This window comes from Acanthisitta chloris, unplaced genomic scaffold (genome assembly GCF_000695815.1).
Source record: "Acanthisitta chloris isolate BGI_N310 unplaced genomic scaffold, ASM69581v1 scaffold16519, whole genome shotgun sequence".
NCBI lineage: Eukaryota > Metazoa > Chordata > Aves > Passeriformes > Acanthisittidae > Acanthisitta > Acanthisitta chloris.
Genome location: NW_008691042.1, coordinates 60,553 through 71,689, shown reverse-complemented (window position 1 = coordinate 71,689; position 11,137 = coordinate 60,553). Strand labels below are relative to the sequence as shown.

The 11,137-nt window shown below is 41.3% G+C and overlaps 1 protein-coding gene across 1 annotated transcript in view; it reads left to right on the top strand.

Annotated features, from left to right (window-relative positions):
* Positions 1–6: 6 nt before the first annotated feature.
* Positions 7–11,137, top strand: part of SLC6A1 (solute carrier family 6 (neurotransmitter transporter), member 1) — an 18,241-nt gene continuing 7,110 nt past the window's right edge. Inside the window, exons 1-9 of the mRNA XM_009082091.1 lie at positions 7–335; positions 1,421–1,552; positions 2,978–3,078; positions 4,755–4,864; positions 4,984–5,116; positions 6,359–6,493; positions 6,611–6,714; positions 7,033–7,157; positions 9,396–9,508. Of these exons, the coding sequence (XP_009080339.1) occupies positions 101–335; positions 1,421–1,552; positions 2,978–3,078; positions 4,755–4,864; positions 4,984–5,116; positions 6,359–6,493; positions 6,611–6,714; positions 7,033–7,157; positions 9,396–9,508 (1,188 nt within the window). The 5' untranslated portion in view covers positions 7–100. The remainder of the gene's footprint in view (positions 336–1,420; positions 1,553–2,977; positions 3,079–4,754; positions 4,865–4,983; positions 5,117–6,358; positions 6,494–6,610; positions 6,715–7,032; positions 7,158–9,395; positions 9,509–11,137) is intronic.

Sequence of the window (11,137 nt, the reverse complement as noted above, 5' to 3'; positions counted from 1 at the left end):
GGGTGGGTCACCACGAGCCGCAAAGCTGCTGTCCACGTGGACTGGTGCTGAAATCTCCCGCCCGGCTGCTGCCAGAGCCTCGCCAGCGAAACCCAGAGACATGGCCACCAACGGAACCAAAGTGGCCGATGGACAGATCTCCACGGAAGTCGATGCTTCAATCACCAATGACAAGCCTAAAACCTTGGTAGTAAAAGTGCAGAAGAAGAAGGCAGATCTTCCAGACCGAGACACTTGGAAAGGAAAATTTGACTTTCTTATGTCCTGTGTAGGTTATGCCATTGGCTTAGGGAATGTGTGGCGATTTCCATACCTTTGTGGCAAGAATGGTGGAGGTATGTTTGCTACTTCATTATTGCAACTCTTGATATATTTGTGTATTGGGATTCACCATATAATTATCAGTAAACCAGAACTTTGTTTTAATAGGTTTTTCATAGTTTCATAGTATGTTAAGGGGTTGGAATGGACCTTAAAGATCATCCAGTCCCAACCCCTGCTCTGGGCAGGGACACCTCCCACTATAACAGGTGCTCAAGGCTTTATCCAGCCTGGCTTTGAACACTGCCAGGATTAAGGCAGTCACAGCCTCCCTGGGCAACCTACGCCAGTGTCTTACCACCCTCACAAGGAGAAAGTTCTTCCTAATATCTAATCTAAATTTCCCCTCTTTCCATTTATCCCCATTACTCCTTGTCCTGTCACTGCAGGTCCTAACCAAGAGTCCCTCTCCAGCTTCCCTGTAGCACCCCAGCTAGAAGGTTGCTATGAGGTCTCCACACAACCTTCTGTTCTTCAGGCAATCTATACAAATTTTCATCTGTTTTGGTTTAATAGGGAGGGTTTTTTTGCTTTACACTTGTCCAAGAGGATTGGAGCCATTTTGGAGTGTGGTGCTCTGCTTTGAGGTCTGCTCTGAAGCTTATTCTAACTTTTAGTTGGCAGTTGCACTTAAAAGACCATAAAGTATTAGAGCAGAACTAAAGCATATTGGCCTCCAACCAACCCTTCAGATCCCTCCTTTTTGGACTGAGTTTTTGAGAGGGTTGCACAGGGCTCATAATACTGACTCTGAGCTCCCCATAAAAGACTGACTGCAGCTGGAAAGGAGCCAGTGCTGGTTAAAGCCTTTATGCTATCTCTGATAGATGAAGACAACAAAGTACATGCTATTTTGGATTTTAGCTTTTTACTCGAACAGAAAATATTTACATGATGAGGAGCTATGTTTTTCCCCTGATTTTCACCTCTTGGGGTAGTGGTTCAGAAATGTACATGTGCTTTCCACTAACTTTGTTGAAAAGCTGCATTTAAGAGAAGAAATCCTGTGAGTTTCTGTCCATATATAACAGAGATGGAAACAGTGAAAACCCAGTTTTGTTTTTTCCCAACATAATGGACTTTTCTTAATTCTTTTTAGGTGCATTCCTGATTCCCTATTTTCTTACTTTAATTTTTGCTGGAGTGCCACTGTTTCTTTTGGAGTGTTCCCTTGGTCAATATACATCTATAGGAGGCCTTGGAGTGTGGAAACTTGCTCCAATGTTCAAAGGTACTGTATGAATTTGAATTTTCATTTGTTTCCAAGTTGCAGAAGTTGCACAAAGTGACAGGGCAAGGATGTTTCTTGATGCCTTCATATTTTTACTGAAACCATAATTTTCTTTAGAAAACACTAATTTTCTGAGGTGTAGCTGAATAGTTTGAAACCCAAAACAGGATATTATTCATTCCCCATTTAAAATAGCCAGAGTTGGGCATTAGAATCTCAACAAACCTATTTTTGAGCTTCAAAAACTTTTAGGTCTTTTTTTTTGCAGGAACATATAAACACTGTTAAAAATAACATATTAGATCCAGAAGTTGTCTGAGCATGTATGGAACTATTCATTTGGTAAACTTCAGTATATTTGTCTGAGGTCACAGAGGTTTGTATCTCCTGTTGTTCTTTATTGAAATGCTAAAGCCAAACACTTCAAAGATGGCAATTTCATGCTGAATTGCTCAACAAAAGCTCACTCCATACTTAGGGTTTTAGCTAGTTTGAAGTTTGATTGATTGCTAGAACCTCAGGGTTTTAATATAGATTCTGCATGGACCTACAAACCTCACAAACTTGCTTTTTACCCTTCTAATCCCAAATCCTTTGACAACTCAGGGCTCCTGTGCTGACTTCTGGACCAGCAGAGGAGCAAGTTGCACATTGAGTTATAAATTACTTCACACAGCAGGACTGACAATTAGCACAGGGTGAGCTCGAAGTTTGTTTAGATTGAATTTTGTTCTGGGAACTTCAGTATTGGGAAAACGCAGGGAGATGAAATTGTTTCTCACAGAGAAGTGTTTTGCTCAAGTCACTGCTGTTGGTAGGGGTTAGCATAGACCTTGCTTTGCATCATACTGATTATTGTGAGCACGTCCTCCTGTTTAATGTCATGTGGCAACTGTCACCAGAGTGAATATTTTGAAATACCCCTGAAGTCTCCATGTGGAGAAGAAGACAAGGCATCCTCATTGTGGAGCCCTGATATCTCTTTAGTCTGACATGACATAACAGCATTGTACTGAGCATCAAGCACTGTGATCAGTGTTCTAAATGGCTGGTCTTGGAATGCTTCCTCACTTGGTGTGCATCTGCCATGAGTTCCGGTGGGACTGATGTTTCAGAGAATGAGCTGATTTAGCTCTTTTTCCTGGAAGTACAAAAAGCCAGTAAAATCTCAGCAGCAGCAGGCATGACTGCTTACTGCACCACACAGAGAACTGGATGCCAACATGACCTTTATGGATGACTGAACCATCACCCAACGAACAACCATGTTGTAATGGTACTGCTAAAATTTTAATTGAGCTTCTACAAAGATTGGTAAATGGTATCTGCTCCATATGTCGTATTTGTCCTGAACTGCAACTTTTCATACTTGTACCAACATTACTGAAAGTTTCCTTCTTTTGTTCCTTTCTGTTTTCTTTCCAGGTGTGGGACTAGCTGCTGCAGTCCTTTCCTTTTGGCTAAATATTTACTACATTGTGATTATTTCGTGGGCCATATACTACCTGTATAATTCCTTTACAACTGTAAGTGTGTGTGTCAGAAGGAGTTGGAATTGTTTGCTGAATGTAAAGCAAAGGGATATATAGAGAGCTCATTAATCTCTCTCACTGTGAAGGTCTGAGCTTAACACAAAATGCATAGAAACCTATAGGATAAGCCATTCCTTACTATAGGAAAACTATTTTGTAAAAATTCCTTTTACATTTTTTTCTCCACAAGAAACCTATCACAGAAAACTGAGGAAAATACTCTATTTCAAGAATGTCAGTGGAGAAACATAATAACAGGTTATTGTGGAGCCACAGGCAGCTCTTTCTTGCCAATTTGTTTACATTTCCTCATCTTAATCTGCAAAGCCACAGCTCTTTCATCTGTACCCTTTTAGTTTCACCCATTACCTGTCTGTGCCATTTAATCACCAGCATATCTGCATTCTCCTTTGCTTACCTGCCAGGCAGCTGTAAGCCATGCGCAGGCTTTGGACTTCTTGTCCTGGCACTGCTAACAAGATCACCAGGACCCCTTTGTGCCTCTAGGCCAGTCATTTCCCCAAGAAAACTTCTAGTGTATAATTAGTGATTTGTTCTGTTCCATAGCAGCCACCCAAACATTAGCTCTTTGGGAAATAGTAGCATTGCAATGTTTTAATAGTGGAGGGGTTTATGCAAGAAATCCCCATGGAATGGAAGGTCTATGATTTGATTAGCTCTGAACTTCCATTCATTGTTATTTTTGCTTTGTTTTCTTTCCTGTTTACTTTATTTTTAGCTGCCTTTTTTTTCCCCTCAAGGGTGATTCATCAGCTGAGTAAGTCTGGTCTGATTTGTGGGGTTTGGCCATCTGAGGAAGGATTCTTACATAAGTCTCAATAATTAATGCATCACTGTTCAATTGTCTCTTCTACAGAATTTGTTCATGCTTGCTTGTTCTTGGCTTTAAAGGATTGTTCCTTGACCAAATTTGCATTAATTACTGTCTGGGAGTGACATGACCATTTCTTCTTTGTTATCCTCAGAATTGTTATTGATGTGAAAGTTCAGTCAGAGTCTGGAAGTGGTGTGCTGGCCCATGTTAAATGAATATTGACTTCTGATTCCCTTGAAGCCTCTCATCCTTGTATATAAAGCATGCAATACACTGAGACAATATTTCTGGAAGAGGATTTTTCCAAGAATTGCCATCGCAAGAATATCTAAGTTGTACATAAATGAGGTTGATTCTGATAGATATCATATGGAAACAGGCTCTGCTTCTCAGAACCTCTGAGAGACACAACAGACACATGCAGAAAATGCTGCAGAAAATAGAAAGTTTACTTTTCCCTAATTATCCTCTGACCTGAGGAGAAAATTAAAATCTCTGATCAATAATCACCACACTTTTATTACCTCTTGAGCAACAAGAGGTAACAGGACCTCCAGGAGGTCTTTTCTGCTGTTTCAATATTGTCTCATGCTGAGAGGCTACCAGACTCCTGAGCATTTGGGCTGATATGTTAAGGAAAGGAAGAAATGTCTTCATATCTGACTCACACAACTGATATGAAGTCAAATAACTTCTGTGTCAGACACACACCCCAGGGAGAGCAGTGAGCTGCAGAGCTCAAGGTGTGTTAGTTCTCCACTCAACTGTCATTTCCAGTTAAGAGGTAATGCTTCCTTCAAAAGAGTTTGACTTTAGAATTTTCTTTCTCAAACAGACTCTTCCTTGGAAACACTGTGAGAACCCATGGAACACCGACCACTGCTTCTCCAACTATAGCTTAGCAAACACCACCAACATGACAAGTGCCGTGATGGAATTCTGGGAGTAAGCTGATCATTTTTCTCTGTCTCATCCCTGTGCATGTGCAAGGATCAGCCCATTCTTGCTGATACACTGTCTTCTGACTTCCTTGCCAAATACTCCATTCTGTTGGCTTATTCCAGACGCAACATGCACCAAATGACTGATGGATTGGAAAAACCAGGGCAAATCCGATGGCCACTAGCGATTACTCTAGCAATTGCCTGGATTCTGGTGTATTTTTGTATCTGGAAGGGGGTAGGCTGGACTGGAAAGGTAAGATTAAAAAGTACTGTAAATACCTTTCAATTAAAAATGCCCATTTTACTCAAATATTCTGAAAATTCTTGAGGCAAGAGGCACTGGGGAGAGTTTTGCTGGAATAGCTCTGCAAAGCATTTAATTTCTGTCATGTGGAATTGCTACAGCCCCATGTTTTTTGAAAAAGCCCCTCTGTAGCTAGGTCTGACCACAGTCTTAGCTGCTGTGTTCACTTACAGACTTCTTAGCTTTGTTGGGTATAAAATTGGCTAAAATCATCTGCTTGTTCCTGAGATGAATATCCTAGTTTGGATAGCAATAGTGTGAGGATGCAGTGTTTTGGCTTCAGCAAGAAGCATTTATTGCACAGCTCTTGCTGGACTTGGATGTGTAAGTGCTGGAGCTGCACTGGATGGAAGAGCTACTCCCTCTTTCCTCATGCTGGATGAGAGCCATAGGAGGTTCTGGCCACCAGCCTGCCTGCACACTGGGTCTTGGGGTCGGGCAATTATACTATTGACAGACATTTCTCCAGGAGTGAAAGGGCAGCAGCATCTGGCTTTTCCCTCTCCCTAAAATTGCAGGAAGAAATCTCAGTGAACAGAAAACCCACAGCCTTAAGGCTTGGTGGCAACTGAAGGGTTGGGTTAGAAGACCTCAGGTCTGGTGCAGAGGACTAGATGAGCTCAGACCAACCATTTTATTTATCCTATCTGCAAAGAAGGTGGCAAAAAGAGGGCTGACTTTGTTTGGAGTCTGACTTCAGAGTGGGCTTTTTACAGGGCCTTTGAAAAGGCAGGAGTATCCTGTGTGTATACTAACACAGATGAGAGTATGAAAAATACCAGAGCAGCTGCCTGAGAGGTGGAGAAATGAACTGACAGATGCTGTTCTCTGAGCAGGGTTCAGGTGCCATGAACTTTGTGCTTTTGGGACTTCCCCTTGATGAATGAAAAAAAAAAAAAAAGAAAGGAGAGAGAAGTGTGAGCTCCTGGTGTGAAAATATCCTGGTCCACTATATCCCACCTTCAGGACAACAGACAACAGCCACCTGCCTGTAGACACGGTGTTTAGGGAATCCTAAAGCAGGCACTCCCCTTCCCACACCAAGCTTTTGCATGGATAAATGCTTCAGTTTTAGGAGTCAACCTCAGTTGCTGCTGCAGTATTTTCAGGGAGCAGATGTATTTCTGATGTGTTATCAAGCACAGATCATTCTTCCTTCCACACTTACCATGTCTTGTTTCTTCACATCAGGTGGTATATTTCTCTGCTACTTATCCCTATGTCATGCTGCTTATCTTGTTCTTCCGTGGTGTAACACTGCCTGGAGCAAAGGAAGGCATTTTATTCTATATAACTCCCAACTTCAGTAAGCTTTCAGACTCTGAGGTAAATATTCACTCCTTGTAAACCAAAGTTTCACTACAAACTGTTCCACTTTCAGACCTCTGACCTGCTCCTCAAGTGCAGAAAGAGATTTTAAAAACCTTTATTTCCTGCAATCAGGTTTGGCTGGATGCTGCCACACAGATTTTCTTCTCCTATGGGTTGGGTCTTGGTTCACTGATTGCCCTTGGAAGTTACAACCCTTTCCACAATAATGTTTACAGGTAAGCAGATGCCTGCACATGCTGCAGTGGCACTTGCCTGTCTCAGCTGAGCTGGATTCTGGCTTCCTCTGTACCAGATCATTGAAATAAAGTGTAGGCTCAGATCTGAATATTAAGTGTTATTTATACCTGACTAGGGATGAGATGTATAACTGCATTTACATTAATAGGAGAGACAGTATGAATTGCCCAGCATGAAATGGAGCCCAAACTGTGTGCTCCTAAATCATGAAATATTTTCACAGGAGGAAAGGGAATATACTGATGAACAGTAGCTTTGCTTTACCTGCTGCTTAAAGCACCTTACCTTTATTTCAGGGACTCCATCATAGTGTGCTGCATAAACTCATGCACAAGCATGTTTGCTGGCTTTGTCATCTTCTCCATTGTTGGATTCATGGCTAATGTCACCAAGAGGCCTATTGCAGATGTTGCAGCATCAGGTATCCAATATACTCTTCTCTAAGCTGTGCACTGGCATCAGTTATTTTTTGTTTGCACATTGTCCCCAGCTGTAATTGTTCACAGTCCCTCCCTCAAAGAATTCCTCAGCTCCCTGTCCCTTCAGTCACCCTTACTGACTGCCAAGAGGACAGCTTTGCTCCAAACCTCTCCAGGCAGCACCAGCAAGATCACTTCGTGTGGAGCTGCCTGCCTGGTGCTCTCAGGCCTGTGGAGTGGTCAGCCAGAGTCATCCTGGGCTGACACAAGGAATGCAATCAACACAGCTTACAGGAAATGTGTTTACATGAGGTGGCAGCACAGTTTGCTGCTTCAGCTCTTAGTTCTGACATCAGATTCTGAGCCTTTTGCTACTGGATTCTTAAAAGCAAACTGGAGGGAGGAATGGTGGTTGTTATGGTTTGGGAGCTGCTATTTTCCAATTCTGTTAGGTATTTAAATTCCTTTTACTGTTTCCTGAAGTTAAGCCCTTTGAGGCAGAGTCATTTCTCACCTGTTCAGACCTAAAGCTATTTTATGGGGCCCTTTATTATGAAACTCACTATATTTAGGGCAGTGAGATGTCCATGGAAGAATTATGCTATTCTTTGCCATTTCTTGTCTGTCTTCCAGATGAAAAAGCTTAAAGCAGCAGAGCAGATGGTTGCACTAACCCAGCTGGTGTACCAGATACTCACTTAGCAGTTCTGGCCACAGGGAGGGATCTGATAACTGAAAGCTTGGTTGGAAGTCACTGATGGACAAAACATGTCCTAACTATAGTAGCAAATATATCTCAATAGTGAAATATTTCCTTAGTTAGAAAAGTAGAAAATTTAAGCCCTAAAAATAGTCTTCAGTAAACTATGCACACAAAGAATTTAGGTACAAAATTATGATGGCATATACTGTTATCAAAAAATGCCCTGGGAAGTCAGTGGTGTGTGAAATAAGTTTCTTGGACTTATGTATTTGGTACAGATTAGGTAGATAAGGGCTACACCTGCAAACAGAATAATATTTTTATATCATATTAAGCTCCTAAGTACATTTGAAGGTACTTAAGATAATAGACTTCTGAAAGATGTCCATGACCTCCTGTGGCCACTAAATGCAAAGGACATTTAAAAATTTGACCTTTTATTTAAGGTTTCTATTTCTCCTAGCAAGCTCAGAAACTGATGCTAGATTTAGCACCAACCATGAGATATGTTGTTTTGCCATCTTGTATACAGCTTTGTAAAACAAACAATATTATTAAAAGCTGTGGCTGCATTTTGGTGGAATGTGTAGCAATATTTATCTGAAGTGTATTTTGCCTTTAGCACTGCCATTTGGGAGGTTTTCCAGTCACATCTGCTCTTGCTGGCAAATATTTGTTTCAATTACTTACTGCACTAACTTTGACAATACAGGTGCTAATGCCAGTCCTTGCTCCACTGCTTTGAGAGCTGTGTATGCCCAAGCACATATCACAGACAGACTTCTAATGAAAACTGAAAAATCAAAGACCCTCCTTAGGAGAGGCACACAAATTCTATTTCTGTGACTGCTTAGTTTGCCTCAGGCTTCCCTCTTAACCTGACATCAGCTGCTTCCAGCCATGCTATGAGAGCAAAAAGAACTCCTTTTTAACTAAGAATTTGTATTCTCCTTCCAACACTATGCACCCCCTCAGCAGTCAGTAGGAACACAGATGTAAAGGTTTGCCTGTCCACAAATACACAGTTTATTAAAATGTGTATTTTAAGATAAATATGGAATGGAAGAGCAAATGGGAATACTATCAATGCTGGAAAGAGTCTTCTCCATTGCTGAGCTGTCTTTGTTTCTCTTCTGAACTACCTGGTGCAAAGCAGAAGATTGCAGCCATCAATAACTGCTTGAGGGGAGAGATAGCTGCTCCGTACCTGAAGATGTAATCCTAGCCCAGGATAACATTCCCTGCCTTTGCTATACAAAGGTGTCTCTCAGGAGCAGCTTCTGAACTGCATCTAGCATGCTGGTTGGTTGGTTTGGGAGTTTTGGGGATGTTGTGTTGTTTTGGTTGGTTCATTTTAAAAGCAAGGTCCATGCACTGCCCTCCTGGCCAGTGAACACTGCTCAGCTGAAATCCCTGGTCAGATGCTGCATCCATGGCTGAGCCATCCAGATAAACCTCAATCCTGTCATCAACAGGAGTGAAGAATCACAGCACCAGTGCAGCACACTGACATTTTCTCTCCTGTTTCTCCTACCAGGCCCTGGACTGGCATTTCTGGCTTATCCAGAAGCAGTGACACAGTTACCAATTTCTCCTTTGTGGGCAATACTGTTCTTCTCCATGTTGCTCATGCTTGGAATTGACAGTCAGGTAAAACTGGTGTGAAAATGACTAACCAAGACAAATTTTCTGCAACTCTGTGGTACAAGGTTGGCCTCTCCCTGTGCACTCTGCACTGCCAGCTGCTAGTGGTTTCTGCAATAATCAGATCAAGAGCAGGAGGTACTAAGCAAAGACTAAAGTTCAAGGACCCTGAGACAGTAAAAAACTGATGCTAAGACACTTGTGCTTTTTAATGAACTGTCGGAAGCATGTGTAAAATGGGCAGAAAAATTATTCTGCAGGCAAAAGGAACTTTTCTTTGAAATATTGACTGTTAAATCACAATATTTAAATACCTTTGCAATGTTCAGCTATGTAGGAGACACTGGGATATAGTTTACAAGCTTTAGATGCCACAAATATTTCTGAAAGGTGATTTTGGAACTTACCACTGCAGGAAAAGATGTAGCATACATTTCAGTTCAAATATATAAATGTCAGAACCAAATTCAGGAGGCAGTGGGATCGCTGCTGAGGACATTGTGTGTCTTAGTGTGCTCTGAAATCACTTCCCAGTGGTTCACTACTGTATTGGTTCAGGCCTTAGCTAAGCTATAGATGGTATCTGACAACTGAAAGTGAATGGGAAGGCACAACCTAGGGGCTTTGCAAATCCAAATAAGATATTCTCCAGAGTTACCCTCTAGATTAAATAATTGAATAATCAAATAATTAAGTCATGCCATCATCAAAGGATGTTTATTGTGACATGAGCAACAAAGCACACAGCAAAGATAAAACCCTTTAGAAAGGACTATGTCCAACAAAAGCATTTGTTAATCAGTACCAATTTTAATACAGATACAAACCACACTGTAAGCACTGAGGAGAACACCCTGTCTCATTTTGCAAAGCATACTCTGAGGACTTTGCCCAGGAAGTCCTTCCTGCCTGCTGAAATCTGTCATCAGTATGTCACTGATCACTGGCAGATGAGTTAACCTGCCTGCAATCAGCTGCAGTTGGCAAACCAGCACCTCCCAGTTAGCAGCAGCACATAAAGCCTTCACAGAACATAAAGCAATACTGGATTTACTGGCTTAGCACTGTGCTAGTCTTTCAGTAGAGAAAATCCATCATTTTCTATAAATCCAAGTTGACTTCAGCCTGTGAACCAAAACACAAAAAGACCAAGAGGGCATTTTATCCTGTGACATGAAAGGAAGCTGAAAATTTATGTATTCTCTTTCTTTGTTTTTCAATGAGCTTCAGGCTTGACATTAAAACCTATTGCTCAATCTGGGGGAAACTACTGTGAAATTAATTGGGTCAAAAATATTCTTGAAAGAACCTGTCTCTAGGCAACTAACAGCTGAGGAAGGTAGTCTAATAATATTAAAAAGAATCTGTCATGCTATCTTCATATTCTGTCTGTCAGTGACACATTTCATACACTGTAATTTACAGGAGCTGTAACCATTGGTTGAATTCTGATTGCACTGCTGAAAATTAATAAAACTTTACATACATTCTGATTTTCACTATTTCAGCCATCATAATGGTAACATTTATCTGAATATATACCTACAGAACAACTGTGAAGTGTGGCTGAGTTTTCCGTTTGGAGGACACATCCTCAGCAAAATGCTTCTCTGCAGATACAAAAAGTATTTATTA